At 36.0% G+C, this 26,660-nt stretch overlaps 1 protein-coding gene across 19 annotated transcripts in view; it reads left to right on the top strand.

The window, feature by feature from the left end:
- The window catches only part of BTRC (beta-transducin repeat containing E3 ubiquitin protein ligase), a 90,390-nt gene that overhangs the window by 23,497 nt on the left and 40,233 nt on the right, over positions 1-26,660 (top strand). For 7 of the 19 annotated variants that reach the window (XR_004959954.1, XM_036264509.1, XM_036264512.1 and 4 more), the window contains one exon: positions 4,951-5,058. The exons of 2 other annotated variants lie outside the window; for them this stretch is intronic. Coding sequence is in view for 15 of the 17 variants with exons in the window: in XM_036264509.1 (XP_036120402.1) it covers positions 4,951-5,058 (108 nt within the window). In the remaining 2 variants the exon portion in view is untranslated. Of the gene's footprint in view, positions 1-1,354; positions 1,437-4,950; positions 5,059-26,660 lie in introns of all 19 variants that reach the window. 10 more of the 19 variants (XM_036264521.1, XM_036264522.1, XM_036264510.1 and 7 more) reach the window with 2 other exon arrangements.

Raw genomic sequence — 26,660 nt, 5'->3', positions numbered from 1 at the left:
AGTTCACATTAATGCTTCCAAATATAATCCAACACCACAGTTTATTCTAGATTTCTTCCTTTTCATATTTGTAATTCTTTTTTTCTAATAGTAAGAAATCTGGTTTGAGGTTTTTTTCCTTTCAGCATATTAAAAATGTTTCTTATCTTCTAGCCTTCCTTGTTTATGGTGAAAAGTCTGCCACTATATTGTTGCTTCCATGTGTGCTTAATCCCTTTTTTCTTTGGCTGCTTCAACGTTTTGTCTTTGTGGTTTTCAGTGGTTTTTACTGTGTTGGACCTAAGTTTTGTTCTTTTTGTATTTAACCTCTCTGGGGTTTGCTGATCTTAGATCAGAAAGCCAGTGGCTTTCGCCAAATTAGAGAAATATTTGGTCACTATTTTTATAATTTTTTTGTGCCCCATTCTTACCTCTTTTCTGGGTCTCCAAGTAAACATATGTTAGATCATTGAAAATTGTCCCACAGGTGTCTGATATTGTTTATTATTTATTTTATTTTTCTTTCTCTATTCTTCAGTTTAGATCATTTCAGTTGATCACGCTTTAATTTCATAGACTTTCTTTCTGCCATCTCCAATCTGCTTTTAAACCCATCCAGTAAATTTTTAATTTCAGATAATATACTTATAAATTCTGGAATTTCTATTTGGTTCATTTTAGGTTTTCATTTTTCTGGTGAAAATTTTCATCTCAAAATTTCCATTGTAACTATATTTTTTATTTAAGTTTTTGAACATACTTATTATAGCTTCGGTAGAGCCTTTATGTGCTGATTCCTACAACTAGTCATTCTGTTTGTTCCTTTTTCTCTTGACTATGGATCTCATTTATATGCTTCTTCTCATATATAGAAGTGTTGTTGTTTTTTTATTATTATTATATAATGGGCATTATAAGAGACTATGGATTGTTTTATCTCCCACAGATTAACTTTCTAGCTGGTAATTGTGACTTCATAGATTCGGTTTTGCGTCCATTAGGGCAGGTGTATTTTTATTTTGCCCTTAGTCCTAAAGCAAATCTCTTAGTCCTAAGACTTATTCTTTAGTCCCTCACAATGCAGGGTTTTTCTGAGTTTTCAGTGGAAAGTTTGAGGGGCTTATTAAGCCCCTCTAACTTAGTAGGCATCAAATTATAAACTCTGTCTCCCCTCACGGGCAGCAGTTAGAATCTCGGCTCAGATCTTTCAATCTTCCAGCTGTTACTTTCCATTGGAATGTTTGGAGTCTCCCACTCATGTATGTAGCTTGGGGGTTAGCCATGGATTTGAGGGGAATTTATAAGCATGTTTTGGTACTAATTCCCTCCCCCATGGCTATTTCTATTTTCTGTGATTTTTCTTCTCAATTTCCAGCCACTATGGTAGCCCTGACATCTCAAGCCAATAGACTGTGCCTGTCTAATTGAATTTTAGTCATCCTTCACCAAGTGGACTGGTGAGTAGTAGTACCCTTAGGGGAAAAGCACATAAACATGGAACTCACCCAGAGTGGTTATCCTCTTTCAAGCTCAGTCCACTCCCCCCCCCCCCCCTCCAGTTTCTGCCTACTTTAGGTCAATCGCCTGCCTTTAAGTAGTTATTTTAAAATATTTTTCTGTGGTTTATAATTGTTATCTCAAGAGGGTTAATTTAATACAAACATTTCTACCATTATTGGAACCAGAATGTTTTGGTTTAAAGTTTTATTGTATTCAGTATATACCAATTACTGCATAAATGTCTTTAAAAAACACAGTTAAGTTTAAAAAACTGTATATTGTCTGTACATGAATAATAAATGTTTGTTGTATAGTAGTTGCAAAAGAAGTACTGAACCCTGAGCCTAGACTATAAATGTACCAGCAGTCCTATACACTAATGTCAGATGATTCCATTTATTCTTTTAAAATATGTATTTTGAAATACAAGGTCAATGGTTTAAGAATAAAACAGTGAAATGGATATATTTTTCAAATTTTAATTGGTTTAAATGGAAACCCATTCTATATTTTTTCTTATTTTTAAAATGTTATTTTTGTCTTCCTATTCTCTTTCCAAAGAATGATAATTGACCAAAATGAATTATTTAAAATATCTATGCAACCATTGCTAATATAAATGAATAAGTAAATAAGTGGGCAAAGAAGTCATAGCTCTTCCTTACAGAAAAATTCCAGTTAATAAATGTAGACAGCCCCTGGCCAGTTTGGCTCAGCGGTTGAGCGTCAGCCTGCAGACCAGAGAATCCCAGGTTCGGTTCCCACTAGGGGCACGTACCACCAAAAATAAATAAGTAAATGAATGCAGACAGAACAGGAGAAATTTTAAAATTACCAATAGAACACCACAGTAAAAATTACCATAGGCAAGATCTAGCAATGGATGCTAAAATTAGTAGGCAAAGTTGAAGCAAAAAAAGAATATTTGCATAGTCGCAAAGTATTTCCCCCAATGTTTAGTAATTCCTAAAGGAAGAAATAATAAGCTTACAATTGGGGAATCTTGGCATACACTATCTTAGGCACATGATCAAGGTTAACATCACCAGAAATATTCATCAACATACCTCCTAACTTAATACATTGAGACAGGCACATCACCTCTGTGGTATCCTTCCTAATAATGTATAACCTCAATCTGATCATGAGAGAACATGAGACAAACCCCAAATGAGGAACAGTACTCTTCAGAAGTAACAGAGTCATGAAACATGAGGTATTGTAACAGATTAGAGGAGACTAAGGAGACATGACAACTGTTGCAATGTGGGATCTTGGATTAGACCCTAAACAGAAAAGCGGCATTATTGGGAAAAGTGGTGAAACTCAAGTTCTTTATATTGTACCATGCTAATTCCTTAGTTTTGATAAATGTTCTGTAGTTAATGTAAAACATTCTCATAAGGGGAAGCTGAGGGAAGGAACTCATACCTATTTGTGCAACTGTTCTATATATCTAAAATTTTTAAAAAATCAATTCTTTCCTATTGTTAGTTTTAAGAAATCACTTGTATCTTCAGATTTTTCTCTTTAATTTCAATACATACATTTATACTAGTACTCAGAGTATTCTTAGACTAGTAGCATTAATATCAACTGGGGACTTATTAAGAATGCAAATTCTCAGATGGGGATGGGGCCTAGCAATCTGTGTTTTAACAAGCCCTCCAGATTATTCTGATGCATGCTAAAATTTGAGGACCATGATTTGTACCATCAGTAAAAACTTAAGACTAAAAGGAAACAATTTTATTAATATAGTGGCCAGTTGTTAATAATCTTTGCTTACCATAAAGTATAACCTGTTTTCTTTTAAATTGTGGTAAAATACATGTGACATGTCATTTGCCATGTTAGTCATTTAAAAATGTACAGTTCAGTGGTATTAAATACATTCATGTTGTTTTGTATCCATCACCAACATCCATGCTCATAACTCTTTTCACCTTGTAAAACTGAAACTGTACCAGTTAAACAGTAACTCCAATTTCCCTCTTCTCCCAGTCCCTGGAAACCACTATTCTACTTCTGTCTCTATGATTTTGATTTCTCTAAATATCTCATATAAGTGCAACCATACAGTATTTATCGTTTTGTGATGGGCTTATTTCACTTAGCATAATATCCTAAAGGTTCATCCATGTTGTAGTATGTGTCATAATTTCCCTTCCTTTTTAAGGCTGAATAATATCCCATTGTGTGTATATACCACATTTTGCTTATCCCTTAACCCATCTTTGCACACTTGGGTTGCTTCCATATTTTAGCTATTATGGATAATGCTGCTATGAACACTATATACAAATATATCTTCAGAACTGATTTTTGTTTTTTTATCCTCACCCGAGGATATTTTTCCATTTTTTGTACAGATAGAGTGGGAGGGAGAGAGAGAGAGAAACATCGACGTGAAGGAACACATCGAGTGGCTGCCACCCGCACGACCAACCAGGGCCGGGGACAAACTGCAACTGAAGTACGTGCCCTTAGCGGGAACCGAACCCGGGTCTCTACGGACCGCAGGCCGACACTCTAACCGCTGAGCCAAACTGGCCAGGGCCAGAACTGTTTTTAATTCTTTGAGTTATATACCCAGAAGTGGAATTGTTAGATCATATGGTAATTCTATTTTTAATTGTTTAGCTATCACCATACTATTTTCCACAGTGGCTGTACCATTTTATATTCCTGTTAACAGTGCTCATTGGTTCCAATTTCTCCACATCCTCTCCAACATTTGTTTTCTGTGTGTGTGTGTGTGTGTGTGTTTACTAATACTCATCCTAATGGGTGTGAAGTAATATCTTATTATAGTTTTGATTTGCACCACCCTAATTATTAATGATGTTGACCATCTTTCCATGTGCTTGTTGGCCATTTGTATATCTTCTTTGGAGAAATATCTATTTAAATCCTTTGCCCATTTTTTATTTATTTATTTATTATTAATATATATTTTTTATCCTCACCTGAGGTCATTTTTCCATTTATTGTTCAGATAGAATAGGAGGGAGGGAGAGGAAGAGAGAGACAGAGACAGAGACAGAGACATTGACATGAAAGGAACGCCTCCCACATGACCCAACCAGGGCCAGGGACAAACTGCAACCGAGGTTCGTGCCCTTAGCGGGGAATCGAAACCTGGGTCTCTCTGGACTACAGGCTGATGCTCTAACCACTGAACAAAACCGGCCAGGGCCTTTGCTCATTTTTTAACAGCTAACACCCTCACCTTCCATACATATGGTAAACCACTGCTGCTCATATACTTGTTCATGGGAACATCAGTGTCTCTTGTGGGCTTTCACATACTTTGTTTTCCTCTGTCTACTTTGTCCTTCAGTGCTCATAAATCTGCAATTTACATATAGGGTATATTCACGTGTTGATTTTGAGAAATAGGGAAGAATCTGAAAATTGTATATGATACTTTAACATTTAAACCTGTTTCCAAAAAACAAAACAAAACAGAAACACCTCTCTTTACAGACTTATAACAGCTGTGCCAGACTCTGCTTAACCCAAGAAACAGTATGTCTAGCAAGCACTGCTATGAAGACTGAAAATTGTGTGGCCAAAGTAAGTAATATTACTCAATATATAGTATACTACATCATAATAATGCCTTATCTATAAACATCTTCACTCGCTATTGCTATTAAAGACTGTTACATGATTTTATATTTTAAGAATAATATAGCAGGCATCATTTTATCCAAATTAGATTGCAAGTTGGAATCTCTAGCTTTTTAATTGCAAAAAAATTTTTCTATTATGTATTCTAGCCACTTTAGTCTAAATCACATTTGTTGCTCGACACTAGTTAGAGATTATAACAAAAAAGTAAGGTTTGTGTAAGAAAATACAAAAATTATTTTTATAAGTTTGTTCATGGCTTTTAAATGTAATTATTTATATCCAATTATTCTATCACTTCTTATTATTTATTCAGTGTCTTAATGGTAGAAATATTCCTTTCAGTGATCTCGGTCTGAGTGGACAAGTATATTTATTTATTTATTTATTTATTTATTTATTTATTTTATTTTTTTTATCCTCATCCGAGGACATTTTTCCATTTTTTGTTCAGGTAGAGTAGGAGGGGGAGAGAGGAACAGAGAGAGAGAGAAACATCGACGTGAAGGGACACATCGAGTGGCTGCCACCCGCACGACTGACCAGAGCCGGGGACAAACTGCAACCGAGGTACGTGCCCTTAGCGGGAACCGAACCCGGGTCTCTCGGGACCGCAGGCCGACGCTCTAACCGCTGAGCCAAACCGGCCAGGGCTGAGTGGACAAGTATATTTAAATCATGCATATGAGCTCCTTCTTTCTTATGTATAAATGTGTGCCATTTCTGTAGCCTCAACACAAAAAGTAATCTTATATATTAGAGATCTTACAGTCTACATATCAACTATGACTACAAATTTTCTAAGTATCTCTAATTACTCAGGAGCTTTGACTGAAATTTAGATATCAGTCATTTTGATTATTCCAACAATATAAAGTTCCATATGGGCTCTGTTTCTAGATTTTTACTTTGTATATCCACAAAATTACTGTTTTGTCAGTGTTACAAAATTCCCAATTTTAAGTACTTTAAGTTTATTCTATTGTATTATACAGTTAGGCTCTCAATTACTTACTGTTATTATTAGAGCCAGGGCTGGTATCATGTAGTCTCCATCCTTTGCTACAAAAATCAAAGGACAGCAATATTTTTTATTTCTTCTTTTTTTTTTTATCCTCAAGGACATTTTTCCATTTTTTGTTCAGATAGAGTGGGAGGGAGAGAGAGAGAGAAACATCAACGTGAAAGGGACACATCAAGTGGCTGCCACCCACACGACCCAACCAGGGCTGGGGACAAACTGCAACCAAGGTAGTGCCCTTAGCGGGAACTGAACCTGGGACTCTCTGGACTGCAGACTAACACTCTAACCGCTGTGCCAAACCGGCCAGGGCAATTTTTTGTTTCTTAAAACATGCAGTATTTTATCAACTGAAAATATATCATAGAAAATATAATCAATGGAAATGATCCATATAAGAAATGTCAGAATTAATTTAAAATTATAGTTAAAAAAGTCATTTAAATATCTCTTAAATTAGAATGTCTTAATGATTTGCTGTAAAATATGATTATTATAAATTATATTCATTTCATTTTTCAGCCATGTAATTATAACTAACAAGTGTTAATTGACCCTATTTTATATCTAGCATTTGTGCATTGAGATGGGGGACCAATTATTTGGGCCTATAAAAATAATCTGTCTCCTTTTTGGCCACACTGCTCTCAGTTTCATCACAAGTGGGTGACTTCTGGCTAAACAAGGTAAAATCTTAACATGAGCACCGATCCAAGGACAGGGTGACGATTTTAATGAGTTTCATTGAGAGCTGGCCAAGTGAGCATCTGTTCCTTTTGTTTTCTCCATACTTCGTAAGCCAGGATCTCAAAGCTACATAGTTATTTTGGTGTGTGTCTGTATGATGTGTGTGTTTTTTTTGTTTTGTTTTTCTCTCCCACCCTCTACTTCAGTGGTGCATGGTTAGAAATCTTCTGGCATCTGGCACAATGGTATAATTTCTTCTATGCTCTTGGGTGAGGAAATAAGTTTGCTCATTGCTGCTCATCAGTCTGTTTCCTTTGCTCCCAGATGGTGACCCTCTCATCCCATTCTTGCTTATTTTAACATTATTCTGATATCTATATACTTTCATTGATTCCCTAAATACTCTAATTTAATAATGATTTCTTTCATTTTCTACTGGAACCCACCTAACTTTCTGGCTCCTTTTATTGGCCCACATCCTATCTTCTAGTTCATTTCTTCAGAGTTGAACCAAATAAATAGTTGATCAATAACAAATAAAAATGTAGCTGAATTTTTTTTCTTGCAACAGTCTTCAGTGAGGTACCAATAACATGGAATAGGGAAATAATTTTCCCTTTTTTATTTACATGTGTTATAGTATCTCATCATACTGTGCTATTTCTGTTGACCTCATTTATTGCTTGGCCTTTGAAAAATAATGACTTGCTACTATTTTTGTAGGTCTTTAAGTTTGTCCCTATTTCCTGTTCTTCACTTTCAGCCCTTAACTGAATAGTTTCATCTAATACACTTGATACGGCCACAGAGGTTTTTAACTTGGTACAAGTGTCTGTTGATTCAAATTGTACTCCAAAGTGGTCTTGAATGCCCAGCCATCTCCATGTGAAAGCAACTATACTATAGTGATATCAACCATTTTGGGCTCTAGTTCAAAGCAGTCGATTCTGGTAGGCGTGACTTTGGTTTAGGTGGAGATGGTAATTAAAGTCTAAAACCTTACTGTTAAAGTCCTGGCCAGTTTAGCTCAATGGTTAGAGCGTCAGCCCATGGACCGAAGGGCCTCAGGTTCAATTCTGGTCATGGGCACGTTACTGGGTTGTGGGTTCGATCCCCTGGGGTTGTGCAGGAGGCAACCAATCCATATGTCTCCCACATAGATGTTTCTCTCTTTCTCCCTCCCCCCCTTTCTACTCTATCTAAAAATCATTGGAAATATATCCTCTGGTTGGTATTAACCAAAAAATAAAAACAAATAAAAAATAAAACCTTGCTATTGAATACTGTTTAGATGAGTTTTAGAGAAAACTTTAATACCAGTTATTCCCTTGAAAACATCAATGTTGTTCTGTTTAGACCCCTATAGTGCACTGTATGTGACTCTTCATTGCCAGAAATATTTTACAATAAATGTTTACAATAGGCCTATAAAAAGGGACCTGCCAGTCTTCTTTAGAGTAAAAAAAAAAAAGTTGTAAGACAAACTACAGTCACCCTAGGTTAATAATAATCTTCTGAATCTCTAACTTGAAGAATGAGGCCTAAAAAAGGATTTAAAAATAAAAATGGAGGAGGGGTCATTTTGTCAGTATAACTTAATCCATGTAGTATTTGGAGGCAATGAAATGTCTTTTATTTTCTTCCAAAGCTTTCTTTCTTACTAAGTATAGCCCTGTATTTTATGAGATTTGTGTTTGGAACATGACGAGCTTTGTATTTATTGTAGCTTTAAATGGACAGTCATTACTGACTGCCAACTTAGTCTTTAAAATCAATAATTACATTGTACCTAATTGTCAACCTTCATGATGTTTTTTAATTGATAAAGAAAACTAACTGGAAAAATGAAGAGCATTAATTATTTATGTTATCATTTAATTGACTTTATCTAAATATTACTGAAAAGTTTGGTTCCAGCTTTTCCCTAATTTATTCTTATACACACAACACCCACACATGGTTGAAATTGAGTTGTTTGAACATATATACCTAGATTTCTGTCCACGTAGGAAGAAATACCACCTCTGTGTTTGGAAAATAAACCACTTCAGTAGTCCTTTGTAGATGTTCTGTATTATAGTTGTTGTTTGTTGTTACTGTTTTTTACTTGCGACTAATAATCTGTTTGCAACTGACTGAGGCAGAAAAATGTGATGTTCCTTTCCACTTACTCTAGATTTTGATAGAAGACTTGTTTTATTTATTTCCAAAATTATATCCGCAGGAAACAAGCTGTTTAAATTCAGATTATGCTGAAGCAAAATGGTCTTGGTATGAGAAGCAACGTGCTGTTTTACGAGCACAGAGTCCCTTTTCTCATAACTGATTGATAGTAAATATTTTCCTGAAGAATTATTGCCAACCATGAACAGTGCAACTGTTTCACTTTTTTTCCGTGCTACTTGCTGTACCAGCCATTGTCGGTAATTAAGATCTACAATTCACAATGCAGACGTTTGCACTTCCTCTGGGTCTGTGCTATTTATAAGGCATTTCAGCTGTTCAGAGTTTCTTTTGAGTTTTAAACTACATGTTAACAGGCTTCTTTAATATACTCTTCCACAAGTAGCATGTCAGATGGTCCGTTCTTCAAGTAGGCTTCTCTGTTGGGTCTAACAATGAGCTTTGTGGAGAATATATTTAGATTTAACCATTTCACTAAGGCCAGTGTGGTTGGAAAAGCTCTGGAGTGTAACATTTTACACATTAGGCTTATCACTAAGTCAGGAACAAAGTTTAGAATTAATATTGTTCCTTTCATCTTCAAATGTTCATATGAATTTAATGAGTGTTAATGGTGGGGGGCGGTTACAGAGAGGTACTGAGAAATACTAGTAGAGTGACTTTTTCAAGTTACCTTTGAAGTAAAAATAAAATCAAGGAACACTGTTATAAACAAGAGTTTGTGTGTTTCCGATTAAGGATACAAGAATACATAACCTGGATGTGCATGATTTTTAGGAATACAGACAAAGGGCACCAAAATGGATCAGCAGATTGACTGCAGATTTGTTGTGTAATCAGCTTTAGGAACCCTAAGTATCATATGCCATTGTAGAGGAAAGTATAAATAGGAATCCTGGTCTGTATTAAAATTGGTAAAATTTAAAGTAATTTTCAACCATTTCAAGAGAGTTACTTTTTTAAAAAGTTCAGATTCTAGTGAGAATCGTCATGAATTATGCCTGAGAGTCAGAGTAACTGTTTGCACAGTCTCCTTGCTACTTGCATTTGTATACAAGAGAAAGAAACAAGAAACTAAAAGCAGTTGACAAAATATGTTTAAAACTTTGTGCTGAATGGAGATCAGACTGGCTGTTTTTAAGACTGAAGTCAGCTGCATTGATTCTGCATGTTGGCCGCTAGCATCTTTGAGCAAAGCAGATCTTCAGAGAAAGGCAGGACACGGGTTTCATTGCTGATTTCCTGATGGCCCCTTGAATATAAGACAGAGCTTATAACAAAGCCTTTCCAAGGCAGTTTTATCAGCCAAACCAGAAAACTTTCTGTAGTTCTTTTTAACTACAACAGTGTTTCTATAAACTTTTTTTCCTCGGAGAACTCTTTATGAACCTTTTTTTAGGTAGCAGCAGTGGTTCAACTGTTGGAAACTACTGATATATCTGACTGAGATGCTTCAAGATGCTGGAACCTATTCACATTTCTTTCTAGCCAGGGAGCTAATAAGATTGAGTTTGTCTTTGTGGATTGATTAGCATGAGCTGAGCCCAGTCAGTGTCTACCTCTGTGAAAAAGGAAAGGTTGGAAGAGAGGGGTGAAGGAAGAAAGTTCTTCGTCAAGAATTGACTGCAGTATTGCCTGCTGATGCATGTCAGATCACCCGCACGGAGAGATCACATGGCTTCTCCAAAAGTCAAACGATCAATTCGCCTCGTTTTGGCTCTGTACTTAATGCACAAACAGTGCGATCTGTGGGGCTGTAATTGCATTGTTAGGGCCAAGGAACAAGCCTGTGCCTTTTCAGCAGACAGCTGGCAGGGAGAGAGGCATGTTGTTAGGAAAGAGAGAGGCAAGGCAAATAAAATTACTGCTAACGCTCAGAGATCGGCAGGAGTCCTACTTGCCTAATCTTACCGGTGGGAGCAAGCGGCTGTTGTAATCCAATTATAGCAGCATAAGCAATTTGTTAGACACTCCGCATAATGTAACAATTTCCCAATAAACTCTGACTTGTAATAACGTCGGCAAGAGTCCGCATAAATCTGCCCGAATGGTGGGGGCTGGAGCATTCGGCTGGGGGCTTGTAATTGGCGCCATCAGCACGTTTTGCAGAGTGCAGTATGGTGCAGTCTTTTAGTGCAGGAATTTTAAGGAGAAAGCATGGCACATGTTTCTTGGAAAAAAAGAAAAGTGGCCATTAAAAGGGGAACAGCAAGAAGGGCATACTCTTGCCTTCACATTACCTACGAATCTTAGTGTAGAAAGAAACAGGAGGAAGCCATATTTCCAATACTAAACAGGGGATCATGTGTGGATTAAGTCCCTATATTTAAAAGGCATCAGTTTCTATTATTTTACCCTCCTCCAGCCCCCCCAAAATGCTATTCAGACAGCATTTGGGTAACATTTTTACAAAATATTCATAGCCAAGCAAGCCTAGAAATATGAAGTTTAAATATGTTTTCTTCTAGAGTTTAGCATTTTCTTTATAACAGGAAAATATAGTTTCTCTGTGCCCACGACACATTTTTTAAGGATATTATCTTATTGAATATCAAATAACTGTTCAGTTCTGTCTTCTTTAAGAAACTGTCTCTTACTAAAGAATTTTAAAACTCAGCTTGTTGTTGGCTTAACTGACTTTACTACACTGCTTATTTTCTAAAACTGAAATATATTGTGAATATATATGATACTAGGATTAATAATCTTTCTTGTTGAACACTTAATTGTATGAGAATGCAGTTTTTAAAATTTGAAACTATAACTGTATGATTATTACAGAAATAATTTTGATTCCTAAGTCATAAATTTTTATTTTGAAAACATATTTGTTGTTGTGTGGAGAAAATAAAACCTCCATTGTTTATTGATTAATTAACATTTGTTGTTACAGAATAGAGTTTCTTATTTATACAAGGTATAGGATGTGGAGAGTACTCATAAGGTTTTAGTTAATAAACAGGTTTTCATGCAACTGAACACATTAAATATTACCTACTTTCTTATGCCAATAACTCTTCATTATTGTTAATTTATGTCAAAGCCAAGCTTTTGAAATAAGAACAGGATTCTTCAAAATATCATGTTGTTGTGGGTATTATTATAATAAATATTTACTTTCTGTATAAACATTTTTTTCTGAAGCAAATGCTGCCTTGTTTGACTGGAGCTACATCAATAAACTGCAGTATCTCTAATAAAGCCACTCAGTGTCTGGGTTTAACTAATGGCTGATTTTCATGGCTTTGACAGTGAGCTGTGTGCGTTATTTTCTCCTGATATTGTAAAAATAATGAGAGCAAATTAGAACAATCAGTTTACACAGATAGCTCCTGATTGGAGGTGATGGGCAATATGGCAGCAGGTAATCCATCTTTGGGCTCCTGTCACATTAACTTCAGCAGTATGAAAAGATCAGGTGGGGTAAGCAGGGACCCTGCCCAATCGGAACACTGAAATTAATGAGAAGAGCATTGTTCTGTGATCAACCTTTTAATTAGCAATACTGGAAATGAAGAGAGTGATGAAGGCACCACCACAGCTTCACAATACCAGGCACAATTCCTAAAAAAGGGGAGGGTGGAGAATCTGTGGGTTTTAAGATCACACTTTTCTTGCAGTATACAGGCATTGTGTTTCCACTCTAGAGCTGGTTCACAGACTTTAAGAAATACTGCCTATTTCCCAAAGTAGTGTCACAAATATGGCTGATGATCTATAGATTATAATTCTATTGTGTGTTATTTAGGATTTTGATTACCAGCACACTTTTTTTAAAATTGCATTCTGGGTTTTAACTTTTGAATATTTAAAAATTGGGTAACCAAAGAAATAAAATTTTAAAAAGGTCTGCCTTGTTAACCTACCTCCACCCCACACCTCCAATTTAGTTGCAAGTAGCGTGAGAGTTTTCTAGTTTGGAGCAAGTTCTGTCACCTTTTGAGTTGCTTAAAAGAGGAGCAAAATCCAGGCAAGTAAGCTATGGCATATTTAAATTGTGTTTCTTTCCTGATACTGTTCATTAGGAAATTTGATGTTTTCTGTTCCCCCTATGCCATTGACTTCTCAGTATTGGGGGCTGTATTATTTTAATTTATGTAATTGAGAATTGAATGTCAATGAATGTTGTTTATTGGAGGAAGAGAGGGAATGTCTATGCAGTAACTGTGACTAAAAACTGATTCATCCATTTAACACTCAGCTATACTAAAATTGTAACCTTGTTCATCATCCCTGTAATATTGGAAATAATGGTATAAGGCTATGGAAGATATTAATGAGCTAAATTTCCTCTTTCCCAGTTTTCTGGGCCTTCTTTAGCAGGCTGTAACTTTGGGAAAGTACATGAGGCCATCAGTACTTGAGGTATTTTAGTCTTTACACCTTAAGCTTAGTTGCTTACTGTAAAAGCAAGTAATATATTATAGGCTATGTAAATGAATCCAGATATCTTCCAAAGATATGTAAATACATTCATTTTTTTGATATTAACTGTTGATTGACTTAAGCATTTATTTAAAGTATTAATAAATAAAAATCAAGTTATCAATGCCCATCTGAGTACAGAATTAGCAGGAAAGAGTCTAAAGTATAATATACAATATTCAGGTGGATGATCTTTTCTCATTATAGTTAAGACTTTTTCATAACATATATAATTAATGGTGATTCTAGCCTTGCGGCCCTAAGATACTGTATTTACAGAATGTAAGTCCCTGATATTATACCGCTATGCAAAATTTATAGAACAAAGACACTTTAATTCCCCCTCATACCCATCTCTCTACCCCTCTTCCCCACAAAATCTTTGGTATAGCTTTTGGAATTCTGTCAGAAACCTGATTTTTTGGGGGGGGGGGTACTGATAGTGAGCTTTTACTGAAAATATTTATTTAGACTGATATAGGTCATTATATTAGGATCAGTGGCTAAATTCTAAATAGTCTCTAGGACTTTCATTTTTTAAGAGAATGGTGTTATTGTGCATATTAATATTGTAAAGGTCACTTGTTAGAATTTTGCATGATACTTTTCTGCACTCCTTAATCTAGAAGACAGATTTTTATTCATATTCTATGAATTTTTGTGGTTCTTCATTCTCCTCTCTCCTAGTTTGACAGTCTCAGAAGCTTGGGCTTATAAGCTCTCCATGAATAAATATGTTCCTAGTTATATGGTATAAATAGATCACTTACAAAAGCATGTGAAACCTGAGCTCTCCTTTTGAACCTTTTAGTACCCATGAGCTCAGGACCCATAGAAGTTAAAATTTATTCTTGTGTCATGACTTCAGCTTATACGGCAAATGAACTATGAATTCAAGTGACTATTCTACTCTATACCAGGTTTCTACAAAAATAAAATTGTATTTTTCCATTTTCTGTGAGTCTGGAATTCCATTTGACTTAATGATCTTCCCAATATTTGTTCTTGTTGTTAGAGTTCTTTTTCAGTAAGATTTGCTTCTTAAGATCATTGTTAAAAGAAATCACATTTTTGAAGGCATCTTTCTTTGGTTTACACTAGTAATTACAGAAATGTTTAACTGGATGAATGACCAAGAAACTCCTTTTTTGATTTCCTGACAGAGCTAGAGTTACCAAATCACCTTAAATTTACCATTCCCAAATCATCAGTAGGGTTCAGGTTAGAGAAATTTTTATTAGTCTAGTCCTTTGGAACTCACCCTTATCCCCTTATTTAAAGTTCTTAGGTATGGAACCAATTAAATCTCTGAGTCTATTATAATCCTTTCTAAGTGCCCCCCCACCACCACCAACTTTTAGTTTGGGGATATATTTCTATATAAGGAATTGAAAAATGCCAATTTTCTTTTCTGTGTATCTTCAGGATGGAAGACCTTTACTTTATTTTTTTTTTCTTTCCAGTTTTGTACTACTCAAAGTTTGAGGTGTAGAGAGAATACATTAATATTTATTGCCCCTGTGTTTAGGCACTATATTGCTAACTATGTGATACATTTTTTTAAAATATGTTTTTATTGATTTTTAGAGAGAGAGGGAAAGAGATAGAAACAGCGATGATAAACATCAGTTGGCTGCCTCCTGCATGCCCCCTACTGGGGATTGAGCCCAAAACCCAGGCATGTGCCGTGAAGGGAATTGAACCAGTGACCTCTTGGTGCATAGGTCCACGTTCAACCACTGAGCAACACCAGCCAGGCACTATGTGATGTATTTCAATCATTACCTGAATCTTATGAGATGGATATTATTCTTATTTTACAGATAAGGAAAGGAGCCTGAAACTTAGTAAAGTTAATCCTTTTCTCAAGTTTTCACATCTCTAAGTTGTGGAGTCAAATTTTGAACTCAGATCTGTCTGACTTCAGAGTCCTTGCTCTACCACAGTCAGTTGCCTTTCAAATAGTATTTGGAGGTCCTGTGTATCTCTCCTACCATTATACTTGGTCTCACACTAAGAAGCACCTATAGCTATTCTCCATTTGATATTTATAGCATTTTCGACATCTAGCAAATGTTATTTCTAGATGTTATTTCTCTCCAGCTCTTTTCTCCACCTCCCTTTACTGCTTATAAAATATCTTGTTCTGACTGACCTGAGCCAAGTACTGTATTCAGAATACTAAATTATCTCTTTTCTGGGTTACCTACTCAGTGATTCTACTTTAAATGCTTGCTCAATAATAATCACCTACCTTATAAACAAAGGCCTTAAAGGATCTAATATGACTTCATGGCTATGTGTTCCATTGTTCTACATATAAAATGAGTGAAACAGTATGAGCCCAATACTGTTTAAAGTGGTGATTCATACCTTAGTAATTATTTTAGAAGTTGTTATGGAATACAAATCTCATCCTGTTTGTTTGTTTTAGGATTTACAATGTAAGCATATATTGGCAGTCCTTTTGTACTAAAATTTTATTTTTCCTGGTTAACTTTGTCAATTTAAAAAATATCCCTTAAGGCTTCAAAGCCCAGGCTCTGATTGAACTTCAGTAAATATTTTTATAGTTTTGTGCATACTTCTAGATAGTTTGATGATTGTGAAAACATGATGAGGATTAATACTTAGACCTTGAAATTCTCTGTTTCAGACAGGAGAGAGGAGGCTTGGAACCAGGACTAAGTGGTTAAGAAGAAATAGATTCATCAAAAGCAAATGAAAACAAAAAGCAAACAAACATGAATATTAGATTGTGTGTGTGTGTGTGTGCGCGTGCACACACACTCTAATGGAAAGAATTGAAGTTTTTGATAGTTAATATTAACATTCAATTCATGCTGAGGCTTGTAAAAACATGTAAGGAGTACTTGCTCACATGGAGCACTAAGACCATGGCAAACAGGAATGTTGAAATGTTTCTAGAAGAATGAACATAAATTTAATTATGTCTTATACTTCAGACATCACTTCTTTAACTTTATCCACATTTTCTTACGATATCTAATAGCATTAGAAATTTAATTATAAAGTTGTTGTTTTTAACCTGGGAGCAAGCCAAAAGGGAAATATAGAGAGAAGACCATGTTTAAAAGAGATGGTTCCTACAGTGTTAACTATGGAGTGTGTAGCGTGACTCTGTAATGGAATATCATGGCAGGGGGTATAATACTGTAAATAAGATGAATATGCCACTTGTGGATTAATGGGCAACCTAAAGAGTGGCTTTATTTACATCTGTGTGTGAGGTTCATTTTCAGTTTGTATATTTTCTCTTATTCTTGTTATTGGAGTACTTACAAACCTGACAGTTTAATGAGAGAACTTTTTTTTTAAAATCAGTTTCCTTGAATCCTGATATAAGTATAAATACACACACATACACACACGTGTGTGTGTGTGTGTGTGTGTGTGTGTGTGTGTGTGTGTGTGTTTGGTAGGATTAATATAGTATCATTTTCTACTTTAAAATTGATAGATTAAAGGAATTTTCTTTAACTTTTTCTCTGGGTAATACTTAAGGGTTCTGAAGTTAAATCCAAGAAATATAGCATTTTAATATTTTGTTATAAATGATAAGGAGTAAGAGTAGACACCACATGTATCCAAATTACAGTAAATTCTTTTTGTAGTGATACAGTTTTGTGGATATGGGATGCTTTTCAAAGGTTTGGCTACTGAGTAATATAAACTTGAATACATCTAGCCTGGGACACTTCTGGGAGTCACTATCTCAACATTATAACATGAGAACATGCAATAAGGGTAGATTCTAAGTGAGAGCTTTATGTAATTATTATATTTAGTTAAATGTTTAGGTTGCTGTTGATTGTCATTTAATACTATTATTGAGTGCTTTTGTTTAAAATTTAGGAAGTTTAAAATTTAGACTATTGTTTACTCTATGCTTTTCCTCAATTAAAAATGTGTGATAAAAGTTACTTATAGCCCGGCCAGTGTAGCTCATTGAATTGAGCATAGTCCCATGGAATGAGAGATTCTGGTTCTATTCCTGGTCAGGGCATATGCCTTAGTTGTAGGCTCCATCCCCATTAGGGGGCGTGCAAGAGACAGCCAATCGATGTTTCTCACATCAATTTTCTCTCTCTCTCTCCCTTTCCTTCTCTCTAAAAAAAATAAATAAAAACATATTTTTAAAAATGTTACTTATAGCCCTAGCCGGTTTGCCTCAGCGGTTAGAGCATCAGCCTGATCCAGAGAGACCCGGGTTCGGTTCCCACTAAGGGCATGTACCTCAGTTGCAGTTTGTCCCCAGCCCTGGTTAGGTCATGCAGTAGGCAGCCACTTGATGTGTACCTTTTACATCTATGTTTCTCTCTCTTTCTCTCTTCCTCTCTCTCCTTCCCACTCTATTTGAACAAAAATGGAAAAATATCCTTGGGTAAGGATAAAAAATAAATACATAAAAAAAAAGTTACTTATAAAAGGCAAATTGTATGCAAAAGTAAATTAAAAGGTAGATCCTCAAATTATATATGTTGAGTCTGATTGACTTATAAACCAAAAAAAAAACCAGTGAAATATATGTTTAAAGTATTAAAATCCAGAGATTGTGCCATCAAATTTGACAGCCTTTTTACACCATTACTTATTAAATATTTTAAATATTTACAGTGTGCCAGACACTTGGCTAAGGGTATAGCAACTTGGTTATATAAAATTATGGTACAGTAATGCATTTTAGGTTTATGTTTTTCTTTTGCACTTACAGTATTTTCCTTTGCAACATTCCATGTGAGATGATAAAAATTAAGCATACCTCAATTAGCAACCACAAAAAAGCAAAACAGTTAATTGAACTTTGTACTCTCCTCTGTTCTGTATTAGGCTTTTCTTTTCAGGCTTTGATTTTGTGTAATAAAACTGTTGCTTAATTAATGCCAGGGTTCTGAAGCCTTTGGATGCCACAAAAGAGAGTGGAGTGGAGAAACCAAGAGGCAGCATCAAATAGCTTTTCTGTCATGTTAATTTAGATGTGTCAATTCTTGTTCTAGTTCATGATATATGGCTCCCAACAGATACTAGGTGAATTGAAAGAGAAGCAGTAGTGAATCCTGTCTTAGGAAAAACACAACTCATGATTGAATCTCTCAGTAGATTAATGAATAACTGTTTTCAGACAATATTTCACTTCTAGTTTGAGCTGCCCTTGGAATGAGTGTGGCTGTGTTAATGTGACCAGAAGACATAATGCAAAACCAAACTAAGTGGCGACTTGGCATCATGGCTTTGTGGTATGTGCAGGAAAGATCCAGGACTAATGTTCATGGTGTACTTCTGTCTTTGGCAGAGGAGTGCTTGTGTGTAACCAGAGCATGAGAGATGTTGTACTGATTTGTATTAATCACCATTTAAAATACTAAAAAAAAATTGATAAAAATTTCCCTTGGAAACTGCTAAAGTTTCTTTTAATTATGAACACACTTTTTGGAGGGATCTATATGCCCAAAACAGGTCAATAGGAAATGTTTGTTCCATATTATAACTCAAAAAAATTATTTCTTAGAATTAGAATTCAGAATAGTGAATAACGCATAATAGTCTTCACTAAAATGAATTTACTTTTAAGGTGACCCTACATTCTCTTCCTTTGCATTCTTTCTTCTTGATTCAAGGAACTTATTCATTATAGCTAGTTTTACATTTGTATTAATTTTAACAAAAGTGTTTAAAAGCAGTGTTTCCTTCAGGGTGGGGAAGAATGAGAAATGATGCCCCTTTTATTTCTGGCTGCATTCCCTGATGGTTGTATTACAGTCATTGAACTTTTAGAGCCTGCCTAAATTCTGCCTGGAGTGTGTAGGATTACATCATCATATCTAAATTATACTTCCTGGTTATACCCAAACATAAAATAGACATTGTTGAGTGGAAGCACTGATACCATTTTTTTTTTTTAATCCTCACCTGAGGACATTTTTCCATATTTGGGGAATGGAAAGGGACACATCGAGTGGCTGCTACCCGCACAACCCAACCAGGGCCGGGAGCAAACTGCAACCGAGGTACGCGCACTTAGCGGGAACTGAAGCCAGGGCTCTCTGGACCACAGGCCGATGCTCTAACCGCTGAGCCAAACGGGCCAGGGCCTGATATCATAATTTCAAATGGTTAAGGTGTCAGTGGAGAAGGGAGTTTACAGGCATGGGAAAAGAATACAGACTTCAATTTGAATAGGTCTCTATTGTCCAGGGTATTATTTAAATACTTAATTAAATAATAGATGTTTAGAATAGATGGAACTAGGTTAAGTGTTTACAACCAAACCTCTCTTCTCTTCCACCAAAGAGCAAGGTCCTTCTAACACTGACCTACTTTGTTCTTATCCAGTATTGTAGGTACAATGGTTATGAAGCCATAAAGAGAAAAATGGGTGAAGATCAGAAGAATTTTTTTGTAGGAAGTGCTTGGTAGCATGTCTGTTGGTGAGACATAGTGTTGTCACAAATCATGAATAAATATTCCAAATTCTGTAATATTATAGCAGTTGTAACCATTTTTAAGCCTCCTTTCTAAGTAGATATTTCTCTCCTGGCTTTCTGTATTGTGAACTTTACAAAACTGGCTTAGGCAGCCTCTTAATTATTCATATCATAGCAACAATTAAAGAAAATTAAAAATAAAAATTGCCATATTGCATTTAACCATGGGCAGCACCAAAATGTGTCAGCTCTGTAAGGGCCTGTGGTGTTTCCTTAGTTAAAAGTGCTAGAGGGAGCTCTAACCTTGTTCAGAGTAGTGGCATATGGGAACAATTGTCTGTATGTGGCCATAGGGTCGCAATTGAAGACAGAGGCTAATGCTGTTCCGTAGCAGAAATTTAAATATTTTTATTAGAACTTCCTGTTTCTTTTATATCTGAAAATAAGGGTTAGGACTATCTGTTACCAAACAGGACTTCATTCATCCTTCTCTCTCTTTCTATGAATATAATCTCCTACTAATACAGTTTTTCAGGAGACCCTAAATTTGACTCAGTGAATTTTCGCAAAGTGAACACACCTATGTTAATTACCACCAAGATTTTTTTTTAAAGAAAGGAGAAAGGAAAGTAAAAGAACATTCCAGAAGCCTACTCCTGCCTTCTTTGTCATTCCTCTCCCAAGGGTGGTAACCATTATTCTCATTTCTAACATCATACATTAGTTTTGCCTGTTTTAGAACCTCATATAAGTGGAATCATACAATATGTTATTTACTGTTTGACTTATTTTACTCAACAGTGTTTTTGAGAGTCATTGTTTGTATACAGTAATGATTTTTTATTCTCACTGATGTCCAATATTTCATTATATAAATATACCACATTTATTTATTCATTTTACCATAGATGAACATTTGGGTTGCTTTCAGATTTTTATAACTACAAAAACTTTTGTATATATCTTTTAGTGAATGGGTACAATGAATACATGTATTCTAAGGAGCACTGGGTATGTAACTAGGAAGGGAATTGGAGTTTCCAAATTGGTGGTACCAGTTTATACACTCACCAGCAGTCAATGAGAGTTCCATTGTTCCTTTTTCTCACTGACCTACATTTGTCTGACTTTTTTGTTGTAGTATTCTGGTATTAGATAGCAGCAGTATTACATTATGGGTGGGTTTTGGGTTTTTTAACATATAACAAAATTTAGATTCTTAACCATTTTTAAGTGTACAGCACTGGCTAGTGTTGCTCAGTGGTTAAGGTGTTGGCCCAAGCACCGAAGGGTCTCAGGTTCGATTCCTGGTCAAGATCATGTGCTTGGGTTACAGATTCAATCCCAAGCCCCAGGACACGTGCAAGAGGCAACCAGTTGATGCGTCTCTCTCACATCAATCTTTCCCTCTCTCGCTTTCTGCCTCCTCCGCCCCCCTCCACTCTCTCTAAAAAATAATGAAAAAAATATCCTCTGGCCCAACTGGTGTGGCTCCGTGGATTGAGCGTCATCACATGGACTGAGAGGTACCAGTTTGATTCCCAGTCAGGGCACATGCCCAGGTTGCAGGCTCAATCCCCAGAGGCAGCAGATTGATGTTTCTCATATTGATGTTTCTCTCTCTCTAAAAAAATCAATTGAAAAAATAAATATCCTCTGGTAAGGATTAAAAAATAAGTAAATAATTTTCACTTAACACTTAAAATTGAGCATTTTTTATATGTTAACTGACCATTTAAATGTGAAGTGCCTGTTTAAATTTTTTGTCTATTTTTCTACTGGGTTGTATGTTTTTCTTAATGATTTGTAGTTTTTTAATAAATTCTGGGTACAAGTTCTTTGATATGTGTGTTGCACATATTTTCTCCTACTCTGATTAGCCTTTGCACTTTTTAAATGGTGCCTGTTGATGGAACAGAGGTTCTTGATTTTAATAATTCCAATTTACCAATCTTTTTCTTATGTAGTATTTTGACATTTTACTTAATAAATCTATGTCTACCCTAGTGTCATGAAGATATTCTCTTATGTTTTCTTTTTAGATTTTTTTTTTATTTTTTTATTTTTTTATCCTCACCCGAGGACATTTTTCCATTTTTTGTTCAGGTAGAGTGGGAGGGAGAGAGAGGAACAGAGAGAGAGAGAGAAACATCGATGTGAAAGGAACACATCGAGTGGCTGCCACCTGCACAACCGACCAGGGCCTGGGACAAACTGCAACCGAGGTACGCGCCCTTAGCGGGGACCGAACCCGGGTCTCTCAGGACCGCAGGCTGACGCTCTAACCACTGAGCCAAACCGGCCAGAGCTTCTTTTTAGATTTTTGTGTGTGGTACTAGGTGCAGATGAGAAGTTGTGTGTGTGTGTGTGTGTGTTTATCCTCACTCGAAGACATTTTTGCATTTATCTTCAGATAGAGCAGGAGGGAGAGAGGGAGGAAGAGAGAGAGAGAAACATCGATGTGAGAGAGACACATCAACTGTTTGCCACCCACACAACCCCAACTGGGGCCAGGGACAAACTGCAACCGAGGTACGTGCCCTTAGTGGGACTTGGACCCGGGTATCTCTGGTCCATGGGCTGAAGCTCTAACCGCTGAGCCAAACTGGCCAGGGCTGTGTGTGTTTTAAAATGTGATATTCAGTTGACCTAGCACCATTTATTAAAATATGTAGTTTCCTCTGTACTGGATTGTTTTCTTTGTCATAAATGACACGGCCAAACGTGTATAGGTTTTTGTCGGTTCTTAACCTCTGATGGTAAACCCTCCAGTTTTGTGTTTTTCTTTAATATTACCTTAGTTATTCTTGGTCATTTGCATTTCCATATAAATTTTAGAGTCAACGTCAATATTTACCATATGTGTGACCTTTGCATTGCCTAGTATAGCACTTGCACGTAGAAAGTTCTCAACATATTTGTTTAAATGCAATAACTCAGTATATGACAGAAATTCCTAAATTGTAGTTTCCTCTTATTTCACCCAGAGCCTTTGAACCTGGTTTACTGGACTGCTCTTTTAATCTAATCACACCTTAAATTATTTTTTCTTTCTTCGCAGTTTTATCCCCAGTCATATCAGCTAATGGTAACAAGTTAGCATATTTTAAAATATTGAAATTAATAATTTCCCTTTTTGGGGAATTTGATATGAAGTTCAGTTAAAACTTCAGTTTCAGAGTTTGATGGTCAGGTCCTGATACAGTCTGAATTGCTATGATGGTTTCTATATATAGCAAACAGTAACAGATACTTTTATTAAGCATTTATTTGCCAGACTTAATATGCTTAGCATTTTATACATAATATCCTGTTATTTCCTATAACAACCCTAGGAAATAGGTGGTATTATCCCCCTTTTCATGTGAAAAAGTATTGAGGCTTACAGGGGAGAACTAGCCTACATAGTTTGTACATTGCAGACACAGGGCTTGTACCTGGGCTTATCTGGCACTATGTAGTGTGCTACTTTTAAAATAATCATTTATTTTACTTACTCTATAAGTAATGTTCAGTCTCCTAGCTATTATTATGAAGACTGTGTCCTCCAAAATGTCTTGATACTACCTTCCACTCCACTCCACTCCACATTGTCCCTGCTGCTCTCTTAGTCCAAGTCAGACTATTCTTTCAGCTTTACTTACAATGTAGGCCCATTAGATTGCTCACTCAAAATATACTATCACCGTGGAAGTTGATGCCATAAATTCTGTTTGTAACTGTTACTGAAACTTAATTTTCAAATGAAAATTGAACTCCTGTTTTTTTTCATCTTTATTTATCTATTACAGTAGCTAATATGCCACCCTGACCTTAAGGAACTTGTTGGCCTTTGGAATCTGAAAGAAAAAGGTTTTTAAGATATAGCAAACTACGGGCTATAATGCTGAAAATTAGACTGTCAGAGAACAGCAGCCATCTGATTATGACCACTATAACCTTGATAAAGCATTAAGAGGATCCCAGTAGGCTTTTCATAGCTATTTGCGGGCTCTTCATGTAGCCCTACTGCTTTGATTTGGCCCTAACTAAGACAAGTTGGTGTATTAAATTAATGTAATTTTTTGCCATCATATGAAGTAAAAGGATTTTTAATAAAGAGATATATTAATTTATTCTTTTTAAAAATATTTTTAGAGAGAGTGGAAGGGAGGGAGAGAGAGAGAGAAACATTGATGTGAGAAAGACATGTCGATTGGTTGCCTCCCACATGACCCTAACCTGGGCTGGGGATCAAACCTGCAACCCAGGCATGTGCCCCTGACCGGAATTGGACCTGTGACCCTTAGGTCTACAGGCCAATGCTCTAACAGCTAAACCAAAATGGCCAGGCGATGTATTCATTTATTGACAGTTTTCTAGAAAACCTTCCCTTAAATACTGGAAACTATGGAGAAAGATGAATGGAGAAATAAGAGCATAAATATGACAGAAATGAGACAAATTGACTTCAAGAAGACATTATTAGGTTTTCAGATCCTAGTGTCAGCTCTGAGAAAGTTTAACACTTACAAGTTTTAAATTCTTTTTTTTTTCTTTAAAATTTTTTTTATAGATTTGCTGGGCGGAGGGAGTAAGGGGGAGGAAAGAGAGAGAAGAGAAACATTGATCTGCTGCTCCACCTATTTATTCATTCACTGGTTGATTCCTTTATGTGCCCTGACTGGGATCAAACCCACAGCCTTGATTTGTTAGGACAACACACTAACCAACTGAGCTATCCAGCCAGGACTAAAGTTAAATTTTTAATTTGGAATAATTTTTTAGCATGTATAAAAGTCAGAATAATAATGTTACTTGTGTACTTGTCACTCAGAAGGATAGCATTTCTTTGCATAAAAAAACTCAGTTGTTGCAGAAAAGCTTGACTTATTCTTGAAATTTTGGAATGTATTGCTTGCCCAAGTTTATATTATGAAAAATATTTCTCTTTTTACTTTAGATATATCCTTAAACTCTAATGTGTTAGTTTTTTAGTAAAAAAAAATGTGGCCCTGGCGGGTTTGGCTCAGTGTTTAGAGCATTGGCCTGTGGACCAGGGAGTCCCAGTCCCAGGTTCGATTCTGTCCAAGGGCATGTACCTCAGTTACGGTTCATCCCCGGCCCCGGTTGGGGTTGTGCAGGTAACAACCAATAGATCTCTCTCTCTCTCTCTCTCTCTCTCTCTCTCTCTCTCTCTCTCTCTCTCCCCCCCCCCCCTTCCCACTCTGTCTGAGGATAAATGTAAAAATATCCTCGGGTGAGGATTAAAAAGAAAATCTGAAGAATGAGTCTCTATTTTTAAAGTTTTTGCTCAGCTCTTTTAGTATACTGTGGAACTGAATCATAGATTCAAAATATAAAAGCCAGACTGAGACTTAGTTTATCCTGTTCATGCACTCATTTTATAGATGATGTGCCATAGCAGTAGAGACCTGCCCAAGATCACGTAACTAATTAGTGATAGGATTGGACCATCATGCTGCCTCATTTTTGTTGTGGGGCTATTTACATGCGTGTCAACTATACAAATACTTTTTTGTAGTGGTTTATTTCCAAAGCATCAAATTTCAGTATGTATTCCTTAAACAGAAAGGAGAAACAAGCGTAACTTCAGAACATTCGACACAGAAAAATTTCATGGGGAAAAAACCGCTACCCCTGAGTTTCATATTTATAGTGCTTCATATGAGCTTAAGCCACACCCAAGTGAAGTAAAAAGGTTGGGGAGTAAACCTGGAAGTGTCTTTATAGAAGCCATTTTATGCTTTAAGAAAGCCAAATTCTGCAAAGAAAATACAATTCCTATTTCTAAATCAAGTTCATTATGTAAGTAACTGTTTCTGATTTTCCTTTTTTTATCCCACCTTCACTCCCAGTAAATACACACACAAAATCCCTGGTGGGAGTTGGTCCTATTCTGAAAAAGAAAATTTTTTGTGATCCTCAAGATTCAGTCTTCCCTCAGAAACACCAAAAATCTGCAGTCTCTGGCCCATGGAACCCCATAAAAATAGTGCTCATGTTAGGGAAATGTAAATAACCTTCAGACAAAATCACAAGTTAATAGTTTTTCTTCCAGTTTTTGAGAGAGAGGAGGATGGGTGCTGATGACAGCTGGAATTTTAGTCTGGTTTCTGCCCTAGCTCTCTATCTTTGCTGATTATTAAAACAAGCTACAGAGTCTGAAGGAAGCAAAATGCACCCTGTACCCTAGAGGATGTTAGCTCTTTGGTAGAAACCAGTAATATATTGAGTCTTGTTACCATTCCAATAATTTCCTTACTGTTTTTCCCTCAATAAATTTGAGTTTTGTGGGAATATGTTTTGGCAATTGCTCTGAAAAATTGAAAGTTAAAAAAAATTGACGTTCAAATGTCTTTTATTCCATATTGTAGAATATATTTTGAGATCCTTCTTTTGCTCTTTTCTGTCTTCTCCAATTGTTAAATATCAGTCATTATTCCTTTTGGAAGTTCAGTTTTACTTTGATTCTTAAATTTTGCACTGTAATATTTTACATATTTTATTAATACATAAAAGTGTTGAAACTAACCTTAGAAAACAATTAAAGGTTACCAAGTTAGCCCTGGCTGGTTTGGCTCATGGGTTAGAGTGTCAGCCCGCAGACCAGGGAGTCCTGGGTTTGATTCCCGCTAAGGGCATGTACCTCAGTTGCAGTTTGTCCCCAGCCCTGATTGGGGTTGTGTGGATGGCAACCACTCGATGTGTCTCTCTCACGTAGATGTTTCTCTCTCTCTCTCTTCCCCCCTCTCTCCCTCCCACTCTATCTGAAGATAAAT

The sequence above is a fragment of the Molossus molossus genome, unplaced genomic scaffold, assembly GCF_014108415.1.
Source record: "Molossus molossus isolate mMolMol1 unplaced genomic scaffold, mMolMol1.p scaffold_m16_p_17, whole genome shotgun sequence".
Classification (NCBI taxonomy): Eukaryota; Metazoa; Chordata; class Mammalia; order Chiroptera; family Molossidae; genus Molossus; species Molossus molossus.
This window is presented reverse-complemented; position numbering and strand designations above follow the sequence as displayed.